The following is a 25828-nucleotide window of genomic DNA, read 5'->3' as shown; positions in this document are numbered from 1 at the left end:
TTTCCTCCGACGAAGGACACCTAGTCCCTGATTTGGTGGTTATTCTTCTTGCTTTTGTGGTTGTGCTTTCTCGGAGACTGTTTGGTGCAACTATTTTTGGCTATCGCCTTGCCTGTGTTGATGCGAGTTTTGTATCACTTACATAACATATTAGTAATTGGATATCCGATACAAAGTATCAAACATACAATTCCTCTCTTGAAAAGTTATTGCTCATGGGACATGAGAATAACTCCAATGTTCCTTACACTTGTGGATACTCAGTTTTATTGATGTGATTCGCTGGTAATCACATAGGCAGCCTTACGCAAATTGTTGAGGATGACTTGGACTTTGGTGGGATGATGGAGATGGTGGTTCAATGTGAATGCTAGATGATGTAGATGGGAAAGTGATGGTGGTGGAGGGTGAATGGTTCTTATGATTGGTGTTTCTCTAACTCTCTCCTCGTAAGTTCTAAGTCCTAAATTACTTGCTATCCTACTCCTACTCCTATGGATGGAAGACTAGCAAATGGACTGGGATCGAACCTAATGAAAGCTAACCAGCGGCCTCACTTCCACAGGTGCAATGATTCAAAGGAATAATAAATTAGTTTGCCACGCAAGGCTTCCCAACAAGCCACTAGGATGCTAGTGGTCTAGTATTGATCCCTATCAAACACCTACTAATGCTACCATACAACTATCCATCTACTTTACTCCTACTTAGCAACTTGAAATGAAATTTGCTCCAACAACTTGAAAAGAAATCCACTCTAACTTTTGGAAGTAGAAACCATGCAATAATACCAAAGGCCCTCAATCACGATGCAAGTCACAACAATGAGAAAGAAATAGCGATTTTTGGTATTATCTTATGCAACAATTTTCTCCGACCTTTACAAATGAGAGCAAATGGCTTTTTATAGATGCCAAAATTACAACCGACGGTGGAGATCAAAGGAAGAACTAATGATCCGAATTGAATCCCCAAAACCCTAATTAGGGTTACCGCCCCATTGTCCAATGAGAAGATGCCACTCGTCAATGGACCAATGAAAAAAGTGTAAAAAGTGGCAACCAATGAGAAGGCACCAAAATGGCGGCTAATCAGAAAATAACACTTGTCTTACTCTAGAAGAAAGGGAAATTGCCATTTGGGCTTACATTAAATGATCTTCTAATATGACTCTCCCCTTTTCTTTCATTCTTTTAGCTAAGGCAATGAACTTAGCTAGCCTTTCGTTGATTTCTTCCATAGGAGGACAAGGTGTGTGCTTCATCTTGAGCTCCGCCGATTTCATCACGTTGTTTGCTGCTTGTAGTGTCTTCTCATGATCTTTCTCATATTCTTTTGCAAATCCAATGAAAGCATTTAGGGAGGAAAGGGTCTTCAAATGTTTCTTCTTGATGACAACCTTTCCTAGCTCATGTAATCTCGATCCAAGTTTTGTCTCATTGATATCTCCTTCTCTGATGTCTTCAAAATCAAGCGCCATCCCAACGTCACTCATCATGGTTGAAATGGAAGTGTCGACGCTTGGGCTGTGCTATGCAACTGCTTGTCGTATCTCTTCGAGTATTCTCAATCTGGTAGTCAAGGTGAGAAACCAAGCCTCAACCGTACCCAATCCTCTCTCATCAACCAACTTGGCCCTTTGCAAATATGCCTCTGGTAGTCCAATGAACGCTTGTAACCTGGGAATAGCTAAATCTTTGATGGGAAGGAAATTCTTCCACGCTTCTTCAAATAATTTGAACTTGTTTCTAACAATTACCAATGACTGGAATGTCGAGATGAAGGAAGGCAAGAAATTTCGCCCATCTTGGATTGTATCATGGATCCAATCCCTAACTTCATGTAGCTGAGCTGATATCTCTTCGAGGTTGCTCCCGCTATCTTGAGGAAGGGCTGCCAGGTGCAACTGTTGGATAGTCTGGCAATCTCTCCAATATTTGTTCTCGGCCTCCAACTTTACAATCCTTTCATTTGCCTTCCTCAACCTTTCTCTGATTGAAGCTATACCCTCCTGAATCTCTTCACATTCCATATCATTTGTGTTTCTTCCCAAGTTGTGTTCCACTATCTCGTATTCTTAGGCCACAATCTCATCCATTGCCTTATTGACTGTAGGTATAGCAATCTGAACCTTTCGGCGACCATCATTGTCACTCGTGATTACCTTTGCCACCATCTTTGCCATTTGTTTTTGGTTCTCGCTATCACCCTTTTCTATTAATCCTTGGATGTCTTACACTGTTCGAGCAGTTACTACCTCGCCTCTTGGCATAAGCATTTGCCTTAACCATAGTGGTGCAGTGCATCTCCCTAAATTTGAATTTGATTCCACTAACAAAGCATCACCAATGGCCTCGGGTGCCTGACTTATTGCCTCAATGTCAATCAACCCATCTTCTTCTCCACTAGTTTCTGCCATATCATCTCCTTGCTGGTTTTCTTAGAGAGGGGAGTACTCGGTGCTCTCACTATAACCACTTGATTCTGAATCAGAGCTTACTTCTAGCGCGACCCCTTTATCACTTGAATTGACCTCTTGGCTTCTAGCCTCAACTATACTTTCTCTTGATGGAATTGTATGTTGTCTCTTGGCCGGAGTTTTCGAATGTTCTTTGCCCTTCTCTACCTCCAAAGCTCTCTTCTTGTCTCTGATTGCTTCCAGTTGCCGGCTACCTCCTTCATTCCTCTGTTCGATTGATTGTGTTTGTCCCTCTTTTGGCTTCATCATCTCATAGCTAAGGGGAATCCTTTGTCTTTGTAGCTTCCTTAGTCTTTCATTATACCATGACTCAGTAAGTAAATCTACAGCCCTTGTGATTGCCTCCAAGGACGGATCCTGATGATCATCCCAATCCACTGGACTTAATTCTATTCCTTCTACTATATCATAATCTTCTCTCAGCACATTTCCGTCATCCTCCAGTTGATCGAGAATATCAAGTCCCCTCCATTTGATATCTCTCATCATGTTCATCGACAATCTTGAGAAAGCTAGCTTTCTCACATGAAAGTCATCCTTGGCATTGGCCCAAAAGTCCTCTATAGTGGGAACATGCTTAAATGCATTTCCATGAGATACCTTGATAAGACCATTAGGATGAAACCTTGCCTTGCGCTGTACCACCCTAGATGGTACCACTCCAATTCTTTCTACGCAATTGCAAAGGTGGCTCGATTGGGGCAACTATCATTGCCAATTGCGAGCGAGAAGGTAATGCCTGTTTTACCCTCACTTCTCATTATTCTATCATAGTGCTCAAGTTGCCTCGCCAATTCCATCAAGACTACATTGTGAGGAGGGTATCTTGGAAGCCTCTTGGGACAGACTGTACTCCCTGCTACTCTAATGTAGGTGAATTGCGGAAATTAGATGAACCAACTTCCAAACTTTTTTTAATCTTTGCCTCTCCTTTTGATGAAAGTCTCTTAGTAGGTGTCCCTTGTAGTACCCTTACTGTCTTCATGGAAAAGGCGTCACAGAATATCTTGTAATCCTTATTGTTGTGCAAATGAAGTTGTGGATAGCATTTGTGCACCAAATATTGCCCCGGCCCCTTGCTAACTTCACCTAAAGCCTTAAGTCTTGGACTCTTGTACAATCTAGCAATTAGGTAAAACAGATAAGATCCCATGTAGAATTGCTTTTGGTTTTGGACGGTTCTAAGTTGCAATTCTAAGTTCTCACTTATGATCCTAGCCCAATCAAATCTTCTTTTCCCTTTTTCAATTTCATCAATGAAGAAGTACATCCGGTTTTCAAATTGCATACCTTGAGCTAGGCCCCTTATCTGACTGAGAAGCATTATGAGTTCTCCGTATTCTGATTTGAAGTCCGCCACTGGAAGCCTCAGTGATTTGTTGATGCCTTTCCTACCGTCGTGTAGCCAATTCTGCTTTAGATGTGTGAAATAGGTCTCCTGGTTTTCTTGAAATGATTTAACTGCTTGATACATCATCACGATTGTCATGTTCTTGTATTGGGGAATGTTAAATGTTTCTTCGATTGCTTGTCCGCCAATGTTGGCTAACACGCTTTTCCCTTCACCAAAGATGATGGATTTACTTATTAGATCAAATCGGGATGCACATTCCATAATCAATTCCGGATAGGGCAATGTAGGAGGAAAAGCTGCTGCGTGCACAATTCTACTTTTGTATATCTTCTTTGCCAAGGGGGACTGTCCTTCTCTTAGTCTGTCCTTTACCCGTATCATGTCTATTGAACCGATATTGGTGTCTGTTATTCGCTTCATTTTCGAGAAGAAAGGTGTTTTGGGCATCATATCCTCTTTGTCTTTCTTAGTGTTTGTCCCCTTAGGATTCTTGCTTGTACTAACATCCTCCATCTTGTCGCCCTATTATGGGATGGTAAAGTGGTGGACAATAGACAAGCAGAACCAAGGGAGGCAATCCTTAGAATAGAACGAAAGAAGGAAATCAGCTTAAGGACCCCTTTCAACTCTAAATGATTAAAAGTCACCTCTACCAATTGCCGGATCTTGACATTTTTGGAATTTAGGATCGGACCTTGAGAATTTTAAACCCTCTTGCACATCAAAAATTTAAACATTTGAAACTATCCACCATTTGTCCACAAAAATCAGACTTCAATCAATGTATCTCCTCTCCCAACCAAAATCGCCTAAGTCTGATATAAAAGTACAGTCCCAAATGGAGAAAAATCAGACTTTCACCATGTATTTCCTATGGCACAAAATCAGGTCTGCTCTTCAAAATTTGCCAAGCATGGAAAGTTTTTTTTCAAACACATCTGCCCAAGCATGGAAAGTCTCCAATTTGCCCTCAAAAATCACCTAGGGCATAAATTGCAGCCCTAATAGAGAAAAGATCACCAAATAATGCAAAAATCTGCTACCAAGAGAAATTGCCAAGGTCTGAAAATGGTTGATTGCAAACAAAATTGCCCCAAAATGCAAGAAAATCTGCCTCCCAAAAGAAATTGCCTAGGAGGAGAAATGCTGCTCTAAATCCAAATTCGCCCAAAATGGAGAGGGGACTGCTCTTGCTAAATTGCCAACCTTGAGGAGGAAAAGTAAGAAGTGAGGAGAAAATGGGAGGGAGGCCTCCTCTTATACCGAACTTTCCAATTTCCTCCTAGCTGGCCGACTTGGACCCGGGGAGCAAGAAAAACAATAATTAATGCAAAATTATGGCCCACAATTAAATACTTAGCTAAAAATTAACTTTGCCAAAATGAAAATTGCCTTTATAAATTTGCCAATTAGTTTCAAATTGCAAAAAGAAATTAAATAATGCCTTAGAGTATTAAATATTTCCATTTAATGAGGATTTAGTAATTAATACGTCATTGAAATTGGATTTTGGCTATCCAAAAGCCATTTTTTCAATATTAAATTACCAATTTCATTAAAGGCAAAAAAGTTTTCAAGGCAATTTTAATCTATTAAAGACAATTTTTGCAATTTGGCCTCATTTCTACAAAATTAATTTTTTTTCACCAAAGAAAAAACTTAAGATTTTCCAAAACTCAAGTCTAACAAAATTTCCCTTTTGAAAATTATTCAAATTTACACAGTTATATCTGGATTTTCAAAAGAAAATGTCTAAGTACAAATTTACAATTTTATCCTGCCAAATGTTGCTTGTTGAATTTTGTTTGGCCTAAGGATGAAATTGGTTGTTCTAGAAGATCAAGCGAAACTGGGTGAAAATAAGCTAAGTCTCTCCCACTGGCTTGAAAGTGTCTAAGACTTCAAAATTTTCAAAAAAAAAAATCAAAATTGTTGGACAATCCAAAAAATTGCCAAGGCGACTGAAAAAAGGGGGTCCCCAAAAATTTGGGGCGATGGTGTGAGAACCTCACAACATCTGGCGACTCCACGGGTGAAATGTTCCTGAACATTTCAAGAATAAGATAACTTGGAACAAAAATCTCAGTATGGCCTATCCGCAAATCTACTTAAGTATGAGCACTCAACAAGGGCAAAACTCTCAAGTTGAACTTGAGCATCCTGACCGTAAGTTACTCATGTGTGTGCAAGTGATTTATTTCCCGCTTGACAAGAACTTCCCTCTCAGATCCATTAAACTTAGCTATTATAATATCCTTACTTCAAAAGCAACTTGGATAGAGCCCTGCTGCCAGTCAGGCGTCTATAGCCCCGATGAAGTTATTGCCGTGGCACCACAATCACGGTTCTACCTTTAGTGATTATTTTTATAGCACCGGTAGAGATGATTGCACAGCCTTGAACCAAATTTCATGTTTATTTTCACTTTGATACTGCTTTTTCTCTTTTCTCATGATATTTCCTCTTTTTTTGTTCTTTTCAATCTTTTGTTTGGTTTGTAGGCAATGAAGCTTGCGGAGGGTTTGGAAGACCACAGTGGCGCTGAAGCAAGTGTATGATTTCTACTAAGTCCAATTTCTATTTGAGATGCCAATAACTCAGAGCAATTAGGTGTGAGTAGACTGTTGTACCCATGCCAGATATAACTTAAGAACCTCTATCGAGTTAAACCCAAATTTAGTACAAATCCTACCATAGACCAACGACTAAACACATCCTTTAATCTTTGAACCTTATCAAATATACTCAAGAAATGAACTAGACGGACTCCATTTTGTCACCAAAAATGTAAAATCTACACACCTCGCTCACGAGTGATAACATGGACCCTCTTTTGGTCTTGCAAAGGCCCAAAACCAAAATCCACTATCGACTGAGGGAAACTAAAAGATCCCAAGTCAAATGACTTGATGCAAATCAAACTCGAGCTCCCTCACAACACCTAAACTAAACAATTGAAAGAAAACTACTCTAAACAACTAAAAGGGAAAAAATTTAATCCACCCATCTGAAAGGAAACTAAACTACTCTAACTTTGGGCCAAGTGGTCCAAAACAAACTCTACTCTAAAGAATAGAAGAACAAACTAACTACTAACCAAAAGCACACCTATTCTAACTATGTACAAAAGGGCTCTAGCTGGAGTCCTAGGCTTGGAAATAATGCTTGAGGAATTGCCCATTGACAGGCAATGGGACATCCTTGCCAGTAAGTGTCTTAAGTCTAAATGCATTATCTCCAATTATCTCAGATAGCTGGAAAGGACCTTTCCATAGCTTATCGAATTTGTCGTGTTGTCCTTTCCTCTCATGGGCTTTGTCCCAACATAAGACCAAGTCAGAGATCCTAAAGGCCTTATTTTGGGCTCTCCTATCGAACCAACGTTTAACTACCCCTTGATGTTTTGCAAATTTATCTAGGGCTTCATCTCTTTTCTCATCCAATTGCATCAGTTCAGCCAACCTAACTTGGACTTTGTCTTCATTCTCATCATAGTACTCCTGTATGAACCTCAAAGTTGGAATTTTCAATTGAATCGGGAATACAGGATCTTGTCCATAAACCAAATGATAGGGTGTGATTCCTATGGACTCTTTCACCCTAGTTCTGTTTACCCACAAGGCGTATCTCAGTTGAGTGTGCCAATCCCTTGGGTTCCTATCTAAGAGTTTTCCAATCACGGTCAAAAGGTTCTTATTTGTAGATTTTGCTAGGCCATTTCCCTGGGGATAGTATCCTGATGAAAATTTTATTATAATCCCGTGGTCAAATGCCCAAGTATGGAATTTCAAAGAAGTGAAAGCAGAACCATTATCACATACAAAAGAAGGACACCCAAACCTGGTGGTGATCTTTTCCTCTAAGAACTTAATGACAGTCTCAGCAATGCAATTCTTGAAAGCTTGGGCTTTTGACCACCGAGTACAGTAGTCAGTTGCGATTAGAATATACCTGTGTTGTGCTGAGGAAGGTGGATTGATGAGACTAATGAAGTCAAGTCCCCACATCGCGAAAGGTCTCACCTCAGTAATTGGCCATAAGGGCATTGCTGAGTTCCTTTGTCTCTTAGCCGTAGTTTGGCAAACATGACAGGTCTTTACATGCTCGTGAGTATCCTTGAACAAAGTTGGCCAGTAATATCCAGCTCTTAGTATCCAATGTGCTGTGGCCAAATCTGATCCATGTCCTGTTCCCCATTTGTCATGAAAATGTTCTAAAATGTTCCTTGCTTCTTCCTTTCCTACGCATCGCAAATATATCCCTTCATGATTCTGCTTGTACAACACTGCTCCTTGTAGCATATATCTTCTGCTCTTGAATCTTAGTGCCCGCTTTTGCATTGGGTTCAAATGTGAAGGACATTGGTGATTTAAAAGATAGTTGATTATGTCTTGATACCATTCATTTGGATGCACCTCTTCCAATTCATAAACTTGCTGTACAAGTTTGGGTCCCTTTGATGCCATAGTTTACGCCAATTGTTGTCCTCTGACCAATTTCATCGGTTGGATCTCTATGTCATATTCCTGAATAGTGGTGACCCACTTGCCTCTTCTTTTTCCAAGCTTACTTTGCATCAAGAGAGTTTTTACTGCTATGTTAGGCACAATTGCATGTACTTTGCTTCTCAAGATATAATGCTTGAATTTCTTTACCGCTTTCACCAAGGCATAGGCTTGTTTCTCCACATTTGGGTGGTTCAATTCGACCTCCCTGAAAGGTGCACTCATGAATGCAATCAGATGCTCTTCACCTTCCTTATTCTTCTATGTTAGAATGGCCGCACATGCATGATTAGAGGCGAAAGAATATATGTTGAACAATCTCTCATAATCCGGGCTTACCAGGATTAGTGCATTGACGATGGCATGTTTTATCTCTTCAAATGCCCTTTTTGCTGCTGGAGTCCAATCCACTTTTGCATCCTTCTTTAGCATGTCATTCATTGGTTTCACAATCTCAGCAAATGCAGATATGAACTTCCTCACGAAGTTGATCTTTCCAAAGAACGATTTGAGCTCCTTTTTGCTACCTAGTATGCAAAGCTTGGAAATTGCTTCCAGTCTCTCTGGATCTATCATTATACCCTTCTTTGAAATCACATGTCCCAGAAGCTTTCCTTTGGTAACTCCAAACATGCATTTCTTCAGATTCAAAGAGACTCCAAACCTTCTACATCTTGTGAAAACTTTCCTTAAGTCCATTATGTGATCCTCTCTATTCTTTGAAAATACAGTTATGTCATCCATGTAAATAATAATGCATTTATCTTTTAAGTCCTTGAAAGCATAATCCATGGCCCGTTGAAATGTTGCACCTGCGTTGATCAGGCCAAAAGGCATCCTTCTGTATGCAAAAGTTCCCCACTTCGTGGTGAAGGCTGTTTTCAATCTATCTTCTTCCTCGACAATCACCTGATTGTAGCCTGAGTATCCATCCATGAATGACATCATTTTAGCTCCATTCGCAATTTCCAAAACCTCGTCCAATGATGGCAATGGGTAATTGTCTTTTTTGGATGCTCTATTTAGATTTCTGAAATCAACACACAACCTTATCTCTCCATTCTTCTTCGTGTCTAGGACAAGATTGGCGACCCATGTTGAATGCCTTACTGGGAAGATGATCCACGCATCCAGTAACTTCTTCACTTCTTGATATATCAATGGTTCCAACAAAGGGTTGACTGGCCTTTGTCGTTGCCTGAATGGCTTACTCCCTTCCTTCAGTGGAATCGTGTGTGTAATGATGGCGGGATCATATGTCTTCAAATCTTCATATCCCGAAGCAATCACGTCAGGGAATTCCCTCATCAAATTCAATATGTCCGCCTTCTCTTTGGGTGTACAAACTTTCCCAATATCGACAAATTTAGGACAATCCTCTGTTCCCAAGTTAACTTTTTCACACTCATCGCCTCCTGTAGGTTGATATTGTGTTTTGTGGAATTGGTCCATGTCGAATATTCTTTCCAATTCGATCATTCCCTTTGGAACAGTGTTGGTCTTTAGGCTCATCACTCCTTCTACGTCGATTTCTACTTCATCCACTTCACCATCAATGATTTGTGCAGTGAAGACATCCAAGTTAGTCGAGAACTTGAGGATATGTCTATCATCTTCCAACACCTGGAAGTTCTTGACATTCTTTGGTACTGATGGGACCGACGACAATTCAACTCTAAACTTCTTCATGCCATCCAACTTAATTGGTGCTAGTGAGCTTGCAGTTTGTGCGAGGGCATTTGCCACCTGATTGTTTGCTCTATAGCTAAACTTGATATTGAAGGCATCGAAGCTTTCTATCAAATCCTAGACTCGATTTCTATATCTCTTCGGCCTTTTGTCATGGCAAGCGAACTTCTGTTTTATCTGCTCAATTACTAGATAAGAATCTCTTCAAGACTGGAATGATCATATAATCATCAAAGCTTTATACTCAATAGATAAAAGAAACAACAATAATAATGTTACCAAAATTGTTTTCTAAAAATTGACAAAACATATGATGCTATATCAATGCAAGAAAATAATCATGGATTAAATCTTTTCACAGTGACCTCAGATTTAGACTACGAGATATCAATCCACACCAAACTCTATATTAGAATATATATAATCCCTCTAAAAAGTTGGCCCACTACAGAAGTTAAATATCACACTTAATACACCTTCCATTCACGCTCGAAGGTCAACTGACAAATGAAAATTGCAATCACAAAACGATAACCTACCATGGGAAGAGACTCTTTTAACCCTCTTTTTGAATATAATACGTCACTCTTGTTTTAACCTCCGTCGATAGTCAAGACACCTCATCGATAATAATACTTCAGTGGTGGACAATAAACTTGTTCGTTTGCTGTTACAAATTAAATTAAAAATGCTGCCATATATGCCAAGGTGGATCACAATAGTGCCATGACATCATTAAATTTACATATAGGCACTATCAGATACAAAGTAAAATCCATGGAGAATATGAGAAGCATGAACTGAAGAAGAATACAAACATGCCCAATGTAATGACCAATTTTTGGATTTACCCTTATATCGCTTCAATTCCCAATTTGAGGATTGGAGTAGGTTATACTTAAATGATTTTAAATATATTTTACACTAAATTTTTTTATGAAGTTTATGTCCACTTCAAAGGTATACAAGATCTTAAATAATATATCTATATGTGAGAGATAATTATTGTGTAAAAAGCAAGGTGCATTTAGTATTTTAGGTCTCTCCAATAATATGAAAACTTTAAATTTATATACTTTGTTGTTATCCCCTATTACTTCCCCCCACTTTATTCTACCACTTTAATATTCACCCTTTCTCCTTATACTTTATTACCTTATATATGTATTTTATGTTTTAATATTATAAACTCCTTCACATTAATATATTATAATGGTGGTGACTTAAATCATTATTTCTTATATACACTCTTATGCCACCTTATATTTAATATTATGTAATGTCCCCATTTTTGTCGGCATCAAAGTTTGAGAGATTAGCCTATTATTGTGATCCTCGTAGGCTAATTATTGTGGATAGAGGGTCTTTTGTGGCAGTGGCTTGGCTTGGGAGGCTCTTGTTTTCTCCACAATTTAGTAAGATATAGGTGGGTCTTCGTTTGGCTCAGATTGAACTTTGTTTGGGCTTAGTTTTGTGTACTTGCTATTTGCGGTAAGTTGGTGTTGATTGAGACGAACCTTTTCTATTCTGGAAAGTGCATTTGGTCACATGGAGAAATAATAGGTGTGACTCCTATTTTAGACGGCGTATTTAAATGATGAGTATTTTGGGAGTTGTTATATTTTTAGTGGCCAAAGTATTATTAAATATTTAAATGACTTATTATAAAGTTATAATTTGACTTAAGTTGAAGGTTGAGTTATCAGTGGAAAGTGCCATTTATTAATTAGTTAAGCCAAGTCAAGTGAGAGAATCTAATGGAAGCTTCTAATTAATGTTGTATGGCGAAGCTTCCTGAGTGAAGTTACATCTTGGCAGCAAAAAGGAATCTGGAGGTTGTAAAGACAAGCCCATTTGCTGAGAAAAGCATGCTTGAATTTTAATTTTCTTTTATTGGCTTTGTGGCTTTTCTGAATTCTGATTTTGTGTGTCCTTGCTGAAGTATAAGGGTTATTCTGAATATAACTCTTGCAAATTGTGCTGAAGTATACAATTTGCCATTCTCCTACTATTCAGCTGTGTCTAAGGAGAATTTGCTGCTGTGATTTATCCTTTGCTTATCTCTTGTGAGGGTTTCTAAAATGTGAGTTTCAATCCAGTGCTGATGTATAATGGATTGGATTTGAGATTATGACATCTCCTTAGTGTGTTCATTTGTGGCTGGAAGAAGCGTTTGCTAGCTAAGAATTTTGGGTTCAATTTTGTAAAATCTGTGAGCAACGCTTATATATTACTGACCTGTGTATGCTGTTAGAGCTTGCTATGCATTCTTGAAGGTTGCCATATTCTCCTATAGCAGCAACTGGCGTTATTTTTCACGCCTGCGATCACTTTTGACGGGTCAGCAATCACCAATTAGGGCCTGTGTTTATCTTCAGACATGCTGCAATTGTATAGGGAGAACTTGCATTGACTTTTGTGACTTGCGTTGCAAGTTCGGAGCCCATGTTGTGCTGAAGTGGGGCTGCGTTCAACACCAAGAGGTTTGCAATTTGATTTTGGAACTCCACTATCCTATAACAGGTTCTATGTTTTCAATTGATATAAATAAATGAATCTGTAGTTTATTACTGTGCAAAGAAACTGAATGAGGAAATTGTTCTTTGTTCATTACTATATTAGTATCTTAATTCAGCCAGTAGAACTTCTGCGAATGAGTTGGAACTAAATTAACAAGATTGTTTGTTGGGAATTTGTAGTTTGTGGATTAGTTAAGCCCATAGCAATTTAAATCATATGCTAGTATTGGAGAATGCTTGCCAAGTGTTTGACAAAATATTAGATTGTTGATTAATGAAATAAATTGCTGTTTTGTTTAAGCTATAACCAGACAGCGTTATTACATATTATATGACATTTACAAGTTAGTTAACTTATCTCTTTTCCTTACACTTTAATGCGCCCCATTTTAAGTACTGGTCTATACTATTTCCCATGGCTCATTTACGTCCCAAAGACCTTTTGTCTTTTGTTTCAAAACTGCCGATTTCTGTCCCTTTTATATTTTATCCTATGTTTATGGCTGCATCTTTATATCTCTCCATGTAATATATTTTAACCCCCTAACTCCACATGTTTGTACATTCATTCATTTCAAAAAGATTTCTTTCTAAAGTCCCTCCATATTTGATTGTATCCCTTCCAATGTGGGTACTCACCTTTTTATGAAATATATATTTTTATGTTTTTTTAACTTTGATGTTCTCCTCTCCCAATGCCATTAAGGTGGCATTTTTAAATATGGGATCAAGCATTAACGGGAACGTGGCGTCACTTTATTGGACCCCTCCCTCAACCCAAAGGGGGTATTGGAGTATATGGTATAATGCCATTAAGGTGGCATTTTAAAATATGGGATCAAGCATTAATGGGAATGTGGCATCACTTTATTGGACCCCTCCCCCGACCCAAAGGGGGTATTGGAGTATATGGTATAATTGGTGTTTATTATATTTTGAATAATATAATCGGTGTCATATGAATAATTTTATAGTCATTTATATTTGAACTATAAATTAACATATGTTGAAATAGGTAATAGGTTATTATTATTGTTTTGAAAGATATAGAATATTAATAATCAGATTTTAACAATAGAATATTATGTGCTATTAATATATATTTGCTGATGATATGATTGTGATTACTAGATGTCGATTTCTTTTCTGTTACCATCTAGGACGACTTACAATAATCCAAGCGTTGTTCACTAACACTCGATCATTTCTTGACTCAATATTGTTTAATGATTACATTGCCTCATTAGGGTAATGATATATTTGAATATTTATCATTCACATATATAGGATATATTAATGATGACGTTATATTTATATTTTAATCAAGCCATATATAATATTACTATATTTTTATTTAGTATTTTAAACATGTATAATTGTGGGGTTCTATTTTAGGAGGGATCATGACATCAAAACTTGAGCAAAATGCAAAGGCACAAACATAAATTTGAGAAGCAATCACTAATATGAGAAGCACAAATAGAACAAAAGGAAGACTGCAGGGAAAGATGAACCACATAGACACATTGATTGAATTTGGAACCACAACAAAAAGACAGGTATCCGGATCTCTGCCTAAGCTACTATTCTCAACATCATTAATGTGCCTTCTTGAATAAGCTTCATGGTTTGAACGATTTCATGGGAATAGAAAAGCAGATGAAAGAATGTCAAACATTATGATGGATTGTTGAATTCACTTATTTCTTTGAGAAGTCTCTAGTTTTTTGCCATAGGTTTCAGCATTGCTTGGAGAATTGGAAAATCTTTAGCACTTTGAGTCGGTGAAAGATCTAATGATATTGTGCAATTGGGAAATGACTTCATCTTGGAGTCATTGTAACATCCGGATTTCCCGAGTCTAAATTAACATCTAACATACTCAAAGAATACAGTTTCTACTTTGTTTCATAGGAAGACAGTTATATCATTCATGTTAATGTGAATAAGATTTACCGTTAAAAATAAGTTAGACAAAATTTCTTAACTAAAACTTGAAATACCATAACATGAAATTACTATAGAAATTGAAAACCTCATACCTTGATAATTTGAGGTCGAATTCAAACTAGGGATGCTTTTGCAACCACCTGGGTTAGTCCACAAATACCTCTATAATAATACCACAAAATGACTTCTATCCAATATTGCTAAACCAAAATCAAATGACGATTATCATTAAATACCATTATATAAAATTAGGGCATCACATACCACTGGATCAATTAGGGCATTGATTACCTTCGGTTTATTTAGGGCTTCTGATACTGCTATCTCACTTAGGGCTTCCAATACCATAGATTCAATTAGAGCTTCCAATACCACGGTTTCAATTAGGGCTTCCGATACTACTGTATCATTTAGGGTTGCAGTCATCTCTCAATCAATTAGGGCTTCAGATTCCTTTCCCTCTGATTATTTAACTGTGATAGTATCTCAAGATTAGAATTATGCTTATACTCGATTATCTTACAAATGAAAGCAATCCATGATTCTATCTCTTATATCTAGGTGTAAAATAACAGTAACAATGAAATAACTCAATTTAATCTTACATCCTCATAAATAAAAGTAATGTTACCTGTTTCCGATAAACAATTGAATGCATAGCTTATCTTTGTCTAACGCACGAGTGACATTCTTTGGAAGAGGTGAAACATTGTCAGGGGCTTTACCACCCAAACTCGGACCATAACTTATCCCTATACGAGCTCTTGCGAGAAAGGCCCTCCCTACTTGGAATAGACAGGGATCATCTTGCCATCCACTAGGAATCCTGGTAATTATCTCACCATACGACTTGACAACATGAGATTACAGTAACAAGATTATGCATGAGCTATTAATTAATTCATATTAAATTGATAACAATGAAATGTCATAACTAATTACTGTTTCATGTTGTTGGTAATTTCTTTCTCACACCTCACCACCCATCTTCTTGGCTACACAGCTGGGTGAGTTCCAGGTATTCGGAATTCTTAGAGCAGACAACTCTTAACAATTATTCAAGAAGAGTACATACAACCATCATTTCACATTCTATGACTATGTTCTTTAAAGATCTCAAAATTGACAACATTTTTCATGAGTGAAACATGCATGAGCTAATGCATTATTTATTTTATTAATTATTTAATTCTGATATCATTCTTGTTTTGCAGATATCTCTTCACCTCCTCACCATATTCAGGCCATCAAGCCGGTGATTCTTTGGTGCCTTCAGATTAACTTCACTTATATACTTTACACCTTCTTCACCATATTTTGGTATTCGCTTGGTGAATTCCTTGGTGTTCTCAATTATCAAATTTTATATCAAATTTTAAATGATTTCATATCATAGCTTTCAAAGAAAAAAATTAGAGTTATTACATATTTGGATATCAACAAGAAAACAATCAGGTTTGAGTTCAAATTCATTGTTAAGCTTCCACACATGACAGTCGACAAACTTCTCATAAATCACAAAAGACATGAAGGAATACGATAGGTTCTAATCATTGTCTTTCAACACAAGGAAAATGACAATCTTTGAAATAAGATCGTTAGGTTCTAAGCTTATATTATTATGTAAATTCAACACACCATGCAATGAAAGATGGTAACTAAGAACGGTTTTGGCCTTACGGCCGGCTTAGTGTTTGATCTCTGCGAAAAATAAGAAGGATGGCACGAGTATAAATAAAATCTTACGTGACATTCTCTGTCCCCAAAATCTGGGATGCAAGCACTTGAACAATTCCATCTATCTTGCTTGGAGGCCTTTCGGCAAGGTAGCTCAGTCGGAGACACAGTATTAAATATGTCGGACTGTCTTTGCAAGTTATGAAGGAGTTAGCAGGGATTTCGAATCATAAAGGCTTGATAAAGCCGTGAGCAGGGAAAAGAATGCCAATATATGTTTAATGGTTTCATAATATAAACTTGAGCTAGACCTTACGACTTCCTACAGTTACAAGAGACCATATGAATTCCAATCATAAATTCGATTTAAATCCCCAAGTAATAAATCGATTAAAACATAGAAGAGAAGAGGAAGCGATTAAAAAGGAAAAAGGTTATAAAATAGTTCCAAATGCCAAATAATAATTTGATTTTCAAACCAAGTGCTAATTGGCTAATAGCGAGGAATAATAAAATGGAAAGAATAGAGTTATAATTAGAATTCAAATGTTATTAAATTATGAACATTATTATAATCTTATATGAACATATAAACATCATTTTATTAAATTATTAAATTATAATGGTGCCAAATCATTTTATACAAATACGAACGTTTTAAATATTAATTAAAATAATATGATGAAAGATATATTAAAATCCTCATGCAATTCCTCAGATGTATCCTTTTCCAAGTCCTTAGGTCCTCTACCCATCTGCCCAATGATGGTGATGCCTTGCCTAATTCTTTTCTGACAATGCTTCCACCCCTTCGACATGCTCCCTGCAAGGAATTTCTATGTAATTAAATTATAAATTATTTAATCTTAAATAATCATAACAGTTAACCTTTCATCTTAATTTCATGAATTCGCAATTAATGATCAACTAACATGTCATCTTCACTTGAAATCATAACGACCAACTATCTTACCATTTCGCTAGATTATATCAAATTAAACTGCCAACTAGGTAAAAAATTGGGATGTAACATACCATTCCCCTTGTGGTTCATCATCCTTGATGAACTTGAAATTGCAACGAACATTATAAAGGAGTATTTTTAAAATTGGAATGTAACGTACCATTCCCCTTGTGGTTCATCGTCTTTGATGATCTCTGCAATTTAGACACTAAAAGAATATTCCACATACAAGATATATATAACATTGTGATATCATTTCTTTTCTCAATTGGGTCATAATGAAAATCATAATCGAAATTGAATATCCATTTTTACTTTAAAGTTTCCAGAAAGATACTTGCATGGTAACATAAAATTGAACACGTACTCACCTGAGTTCACTTTACCGTAATGGTGGTCATTTCAGCATTGGTTGAGTTGATTCTATTTCATATTCCTATCATACTTATGTAGACACTCACCATATCATTAGTTTGATTCTATATTGATATCTTCATTTAAGAGGATTTTTAGGGTTCAATGACTGAATGTAAGATAAGTATTCAAAATTGAAATTCATGTGCTAGCAAGTTCTTAAATCACTTATACATACCATTTGGCATAAGGCATTTATTAATGGGTAGATCATGCTGGTAAACTTATAGATCACCTGAAAAAGATTATTAGGTCTAGGTTTTTCCATTTATGTAACTTCGGTCTCTTTGCCTATCTTATCACAAAAGCATTTCATTATAACAATCATTTCATGATAGAATATACACTTCATCTCCAAAGCAATATACAACAACTGAATATGTAAAGTCAACATTGCATGTGTATTATACATGTATAACAATGTGCTCAAGGGTAAAAACATGATTTATGCAAGATCATCAAATCAAGATCATAAGCATCTAACACAATTCATAAGATTCTCATGAATAACTCATCAGTTATCTGCAAATATTTGGAAATTCATTTTTTCCATTTTTATGATTTAGGCTTCCATGCCCATTTTGTTCAAGTTTACATTTGTAAACAAACATTGATAGTTCCAATTATGCAAGTGTGTTTACTCCTTACTGGAGCACATCATGATCTTGTCATTTAACCAACATCAGAAAGGATCATGGTTCACAGTTTTGTTTTCCTTCAGTTCAAGTTCAAATAGGTAACAATTTATTTTTGTCATTAATTTGGGTCGACAAACCCGAACATGATGAATTTAGATAACATTTTATCAAAATTATATAAATTATGTTTGGATAGCGCAAGCCTCGGCATCTGGACCCATTTTAACCTTTTCATTCTCAATAAAGAATGGCCCTCCTTCCAGGGATAAGGCATATGTATTATTCTGGTCCTGCCATTTGAGTATTTAGGTGGGTTGAAGTCCCAACAGTTATTCAACAAAATAACTAAAGCGTTTGGACAATCAACATAGATCACTTGTTTCGACAAATCTGCCTAATTGACGTCCCAACAGTTATTTGACAAAATAATTGAAGTGTCTGGACAACCTAATTCCACCCTGGCCAAGGATTTCAAAATTTGGGTTAACAAACCCGATCTCCACCACTCAACTTTCCAATCTTTTTTATCTTTTTAATAGTTTATACATTTGTCCACTTTATATCATTTCAGCCTTCCTGGCTGTTTTGAATGATTTTTCCAGTGTGTTTTTCCAAGTTTTGATTGCAATATCCGTTATGCAAAATAAATCTTTTTCAACATTTATATTTCTAGTTTCTTAGAAACAGTGGTAGACCCAAGGTTTCAATGTTGAACCTAGCGCTCTGATACCATTCGTAACATCCGGATTTCTCGGGTCTAAATTAACATCTAACATACTCAAAGAATACAGTTTCTACTTTGTTTCATAGGAAGACAAATATATCATTCATGTTCATGTGAATAAGATTTACCATTAAAAATAAGTTAGACAAAATTTTGTAACTAAAACTTGAAATAACATCAAATGAAATTACTACAGAAATTGAAAACCTCATACTTCGGTAATTTGAGGTCGAATTCAAACTAGGGATGCTTCTGCAACCACCCGGGTTAGTCCATAAATACCTCTATAATAATACCACAAAACGACTTCTATCCAATATTGTTAAACCAAAATCAAATAACAATTATCATTAAATACCATTATATAAAATTAGGGCATCACATACCACTGTATCAATTAGGGCATTAATTACCTTTAGTTTATTTAGGGCTTTTGATACTGCTATCTCACTTAGGGCTTCCAATACCACGGACTCAATTAGGGCTTCCAATATCATGGATTCAATTAGGGCTTCCGATACTATTGTATCATCTAGGGTTCCAGTTATCTCTCAATCAATTAAGGCTTCAGATTCCTTTCCCTCCGATTATTTAACTGTGATAGTATCTCAAGATTAGAATTATGCTTATACTCAATAATCTTATACTCGATAATCATATAAATGAAAGCAATCCATGATTCTATCTCTTATATCTAGGTGTAAAATAACAGTAACAATGAAATAACTCAATTTAATCTTACCTCATAAATAAAAGTAATATTACCTATTTCCGATAAACAATTGAATGCATAGCTTATCTATGTCTAACACACGACTGACATTCTTGGGAAGAGGTGAAACATTGTTAGGGGCTTTACCACTCAACCTCGGACCATAACTTATCCGCATATGATCTCTTGCGAGAAAGACCCTCCCTACCCGGAATAGACAGGGATCATCTTGCCATCCACTGGGCATCCTAGTAATTATCTCACCATACGACTTGACAGCAGGAGATTACAGTAACAGGATTATGCATGAGCTATTAATTAATTCATATTAAATTGATAACAATGAAATGTCATAACTGATTACTGTTTCATGTTGTTGGTAATTTCTTTCTCACACCTCACCACCCATCTTCTTGGCTACACAGCCGGGTGAGTTCCAGGTATTCGGAATTCTCAAAGCAGACAACTCTTAACAATTATTCAAGAAGATTACATATAACCATCATTTCACATTCTATGATTATGTTCTTTAAAGATCTCAAAATTAACAACATTTTTTATTAGTGAAACATGCATGACCTAATGCATTATTTATTTTATTAATTATTTAATTCTGATATCATTCTTGTTTTGCAGATATCTCTTCACCTCCTCACCATATTCAGGCCATCAAGCCGGTGATTCCTTGGTGCCTTCAGATTAACTTCACTTAGATAATTTACACCTTCTTCACCATTTTCTGGCATTCGCTTGGTGAATTCCTTGGTGTTCTCAAATATCAAATTTTATATCAGATTTTAAATGATTTCATATGATAGCTTTCAAAGAAAAAAATTAGAGTTATTACATATTTGGATATCAACAAGAAAACAGTTAGGCTTGAGTACAAATTCATTGTTAAGCTTCCACACATGGCAGTTGGCAAACTTCTCATAAATCACAAAAGACATGAAGGAATACGATAGGTTTTAATCATTGTCTTTCAACACAAGGAAAAAGACAATCTTTGAAATAAGATTGTTAGGTTCTAAGCTTATATTATTATTTAAATTCAACACACCATGCAATGAAAGATGGTAACTAAGAATGGTTTTGGCCTTACGACCGGCTTAGTGTTTGATCTCTGCGAAAAATAAGGATGGCACGAGTATAAATAAAATCTTACGTGACATTCTCTGTCCCCAAAATCTGGGATGTGCTTGCACTTGAACAATTTTGTCTATCTTGCTTGGAGGCCTTTCGGCAAGGTAGCTCAGTCGGAGACACAGTATTAAATATGTCGGATTGTCTTTGCAAGTTATGAAGGAGTTAGCAGGGATTTCGAATCATAAAGGGCTTGATAAAGCTGTGAGCAGGGAAAAGAATGCCAATATATATTTAATGGTTTCATAATATAAACTTGAGCTAGACCTTACGGCTTCCTACAATTACAAGAGACCATACGAATTCCAATCATAAATTCGATTTAAATCCCCAAGTAATAAATTGATTAAACCATAGAAGAGAAGAGGAAGCGATTAAAACGGAAAAAGATTATAAAATAGTTCCAAATGCCAAATAATAAATTGATTTCCAAACCAAGTGCTAATTGGCTAAAAGCGAGGAATAATAAAATAGAAAGAATAGAGTTATAATTATAATTCAAATGTTATTAAATTATGAACATTATTATAATCTTATAGGTACATATAAACATCATTTTATTAAATTATTAAATTATAATGGTGCCAAATCATTTTATACAAATATGAAAGTTTTAAATATTAATTAAAATAATATGATGAAAGATATATTAAAATCCTTTGAGATGCTCCACCCCTTTGACATGCTCCCTACAAGGAATTTCTATGTAATTAAATTATAAATTTTTAATCTTAAATAATCATAACAGTTAACCTTTCATCTTAATTCCATGAATTCGCGATTAACGATCAACTAACATGTCATCTTCACTTGAAATCATAACGACCAACTATCTTACCATTTCGCCAGATTATATCAAATTAAACTGCCAACTGACTTCATGCAAACCTCAATGGCTATATTTCAAGCTAGGTCAAAATTTGGGATGTAACAGTCATTACTGAGGTTTAATTCAGAGAGTGTGGTTGATTGTGGTTTCAAATTTTGAGAAGATTAGCAGAAAATGTCAATAACAAGTGTCAAGCCATTGAAATACTTGGTCATAGATCAGAGTTCTGCTTCATTAATAAAAGTCACATCTTTAATTTTGCCAGCCGTTATTCTCTTGTTCCAATGCGAGGCTTGTGAGAGTGGCATTTGGTCATAAGAATGTCCGAATCAGCAATTGGGGGCTCCCTTCGAATTCAGCCTTATGAGTATGGTGATATCAATGCAAAGTATGGAGTTATTGTAGAATGCTTGTAAATTTGAACTGCTGCATTGGAATACCAAGTTTTCTATTATATGTTAAAAACTTAAATAGTATTTAGAGTAGATGTTTGTAAATACATTTCTTCATAAATAGCTTTGAATGGAGTAAGGAAAATCTGGATGTTTGGCTTGCCCAAGCATTTAGTTCTGAGAAGTCTGTCTACTGTTTGACAGAATTACCTAGTAAATGGTTGGATTATCTGACTGCCGCTATAAATGTTATTGCATGCCAATTGTTTATCTCAATGTCTCTGTGAAGTCTGATGTATTTCCAGATTGCCATGACTGTCAAGTGTTTGTATAAATGTTTATGTTCTGAAGATTGAAGACATTTGTGAGGGAAGCCTGATTCAATTGCTAAATTCTGGAATTTATATTTTCATGATATAAGAAAAGTATCAGATATCAATTTTATTTCAAATATCTGACAGTATTCCTTTGCAAAGAATATGGGTGCATATTGTGATTTAGACAAGATACTAGTAAGGGATCTTGCACCTTATGTGGCCTTTGTCAAGCGATTTGCAATGTTTCCTTGAGTATTATTATACCTTTTTTCTGATTTTCTGATTGAAATTTTTTATCCTTATGTCTGCTAGCTAGTTTACATGCTGATCTGCATTTGAATGCCATCATTGTTTTTTTCTTATTGGGTTCACAGCCCATCTGACCTTCTGATGGGTCTTACAATGAGAAGATGGAAAGACAAGGTTTAGCTTTGAAGCTACATAATACGTCTTGTTTGGGTACGACATGTCCATTATGTATTTTGTATTATATGAGGCACAATGAATAGCTTTTCCTTAATGAAAGAACTAATTATGCCATAATGATGGATATTAGGAGCTTATGGAGATGGATAGCTTACTCCAAGTCTTTTTCATCTCTCACCTTTTCTTTTGTTTTTTTGGAGAGCATATATACACTGTTGGCTTATTTACTTGCCCTTTTCTTTTTATTGTTTAAATATCTTCTACATTTGTATGGAGTGCATTTATCATTATTGCTGCTGAATGTCACTGGTTCTGTGTGCATATAACTAATTTATCATTTTATTTTCCTTCCAGGTTGACATTGCACCAACATTAGCTCTTCTTCTAGGTGTGCCGATACCACAAAATAACATTGGTGTTTTGCTTCCACATCTTTTGTATTCATTCACTGGTGTGTTAAGGGTTGAGTTTTATATTTGTTCGAGCTTTTTTCTTTTCTTGAAAATTTCAGTCAAATACGTGCAGTTATATTGATTTTCTTATTACATATTCTGTATTATAAATTGGATAGGCAAGAACATTTCTTATTTCTCTCTCTTTTTTTAAATATTTCAGCATGGATTCAATAAATATATTTTTATTAAATTAATAATTTTGTAGCTTATATATTTGAACATGCTTTGGTGCGACTTGATTTTCCTGTCACATTTAAGTTGTTTTAAATTGCAATATTTTCCAATGTTCATCACTTTTGTCAAAATATTTTCTGATATGGCCTTTTAAGTTTTTATGATTGACAGTTCAATGTAAATTCTCAAATAATATTTCAATGTAAAGTCATTTTTCCACTAAACATTCCTATTGACATCCAATTCCCTCTCCTTAAATAATTGATGCCATGTCCCTTTTTGTTTAAATCTGGGTTTTTCGCAAATAATAATCCATTTTATGTTTCTATGGGTTAATCAGGCAAGCATAGAAAGAATAATTGATTTAATTATTAGTATTATCCATTTAATTGCAAAAACAAAAGTACAGATATTAAATTACATTTTGATGAGACCACATTGGGGTATTTGAAAATGTCTCCCTTGAGTTTTATAGTGAGTAGTAAAATATATTTTCATGATGCCAAATGAGGCATTGGGAAATGTGTTCTTTGAGTGAGAAATTCAAGAAGGCAAATGAAAGGGTTTTTGGAGCAAACTCAAGAGTCAAGAAATCCAATAGTCATTTTCAATGCCTAACTCTTCTTGAATATATAAGGTGTTATGGGACTCTGGAACTCATGTTGATTATTATCTCTTCTCCCATTTTTGCATTTTGCAATTAGTTTCTTCATTGGATGAAAACTTGTTAAAGGAGAAGTCTTGTGGATGGAAACCCATAAGCTTTGGGTGATCAGAGGGAAAAAAATCCTGTGATTGTGAAGGGCATTTTCATCCAAAAGATTGCATCTGGGCTAAAGGAAAGTTTGTAAGGTTGATACTTATTTCTAATGTGTAGTTATTATTCATCTGTTGAGTGATTTTATGTAATATCACAGCATAATTGTGTGATTTTATGGTAGTTTTGAGTCTTGAAGAGATATCACAGTAATATGCTGCTGTAGTTGGGTTCGTAATGAGATCTATATGTGGGTATTTCCATTTGGAACTCAACTATTTCAGATTGTGATGTTTGGAGTTGATTGCGTGTAGCACTTTTGTTGTATTTTGTGAGTTTTGTGTAGAACTTGGATAATGAAATCCAAATCAATTGCCACTGTTGTACGTCAAATCTCGGACCTGATTATTTTCTGTTGAATACCAGACGGTTTATTCCATATGCCGTTGAGTACCATCATTACAATGGGAAATTAAATAATTCTATGGGGTGATCCTATTGTGACAGCACTGATTTAATGGGAAAATATTTATCACTTTTATATTGCCAAACCTCTAGTGTTGCTGCTGCCTTGAGGAAATTAGAATAAATTGAATTTATATGTTACTGGACCAACCTTGCCTATGTATTTGCCTAGGGTGGAAATTAAATTAAAATAATTTTATTCTAAGATATGGCTAACCTCCTTGGAAGAGTCATCCCTCATAGGTGAAGAGGTGCTGTGTGGTTTAAAAGAAGTTAATTTTGTGGTGAATGAAGAATGTGATTAACATAATATCTTCTTAATAAGAGACAATCTGAGGGCAGTTTTGGAGTAGATCTAACAGCAGATTTTCGAGGTGATCTATAGCAGGTTTTGAAGGTGAGTCATGTCCCCTTTTGAAGAAGAAATGCTGGGACTATTACTCCAATCTCCCCTTCTTACTATGTCGTGTGAATTATGAATATGAATCAAGCAAGTGATGAAATATAAATGATCATTGATTATTGACGTGACATTTGATATATTTTCAATGGAAAATATATGCACAATGATAGTTTTCTGATAAGTGTAATGTCTGATATACTATTATGATGCTTACAATTCGTTTTGTATCGCAATTGTAATGTCTGATATGCAATGAATATATCCAATGTGAAAGATGAACTCTCTCGCAGTTATAGATCAATTATGCTCTCTCTGATTTACAATGGAAGTATGCAATTGATATTTATTGCTTATAGCAATGCTGTGATATCTGATATATCGATGATAATAAGTAGTGGAAAGTAATTCCTTAGAAGCTATAGTGTTGTGTGGTTATTGACGAATGCTTGGACTTCAATGCATGTTTTCTCTGATATTTAATTTGAACTATGCAATCCCTTGGATGCTGTCTCTGATATATGTTGTTCACATTTGCACCAGTAAGCCGGTTAGGCTGTTGGCTCTAAACAGAGCATATCCAAGCTGATAAGAAAAGAGAAGTAATATGTATTTGATGGTTTGGAAAGACAGTTTGAATGTCTTCATACACCAACACAGGGAATGGGTAGACATGAGAATGGGATGGGTCTTGTCTCCTTGATTATCTTCATTGCTTAATGATACCTTTTCAGTTATTACTGTATTATCTCATAATTGCTTGTTTATTACCTAAGTTGACGGTTAAAATTGGGATGCAGGTACTAAAATCTGGTATGCAGATATGTGAATTTTGTTTTGAGGGT

At 35.8% G+C, this 25828-nt stretch overlaps 1 protein-coding gene across 7 annotated transcripts in view; it reads left to right on the top strand.

Moving 5' to 3' along the window:
• Positions 1 to 25828, top strand: part of LOC149570154 (Alkaline-phosphatase-like family protein) — a 214286-nt gene that overhangs the window by 135223 nt on the left and 53235 nt on the right. For 6 of the 7 annotated variants that reach the window (XR_016362892.1, XM_089822812.1, XM_089822807.1 and 3 more), the window contains one exon: positions 23087 to 23183. Coding sequence is in view for 6 of the 7 variants with exons in the window: in XM_089822812.1 (XP_089678938.1) it covers positions 23087 to 23183 (97 nt within the window). In the remaining variant the exon portion in view is untranslated. The remainder of the gene's footprint in view (positions 1 to 23086; positions 23184 to 25828) is intronic. The other variant, XM_089822808.1, reaches the window with a different exon arrangement.

The sequence above is a fragment of the Cupressus sempervirens genome, chromosome 3 (genome assembly GCF_028749045.1).
Source record: "Cupressus sempervirens isolate cs-2001-9-10 chromosome 3, ASM2874904v1, whole genome shotgun sequence".
Classification (NCBI taxonomy): domain Eukaryota; kingdom Viridiplantae; phylum Streptophyta; class Pinopsida; order Cupressales; family Cupressaceae; genus Cupressus; species Cupressus sempervirens.
This window is presented reverse-complemented; position numbering and strand designations above follow the sequence as displayed.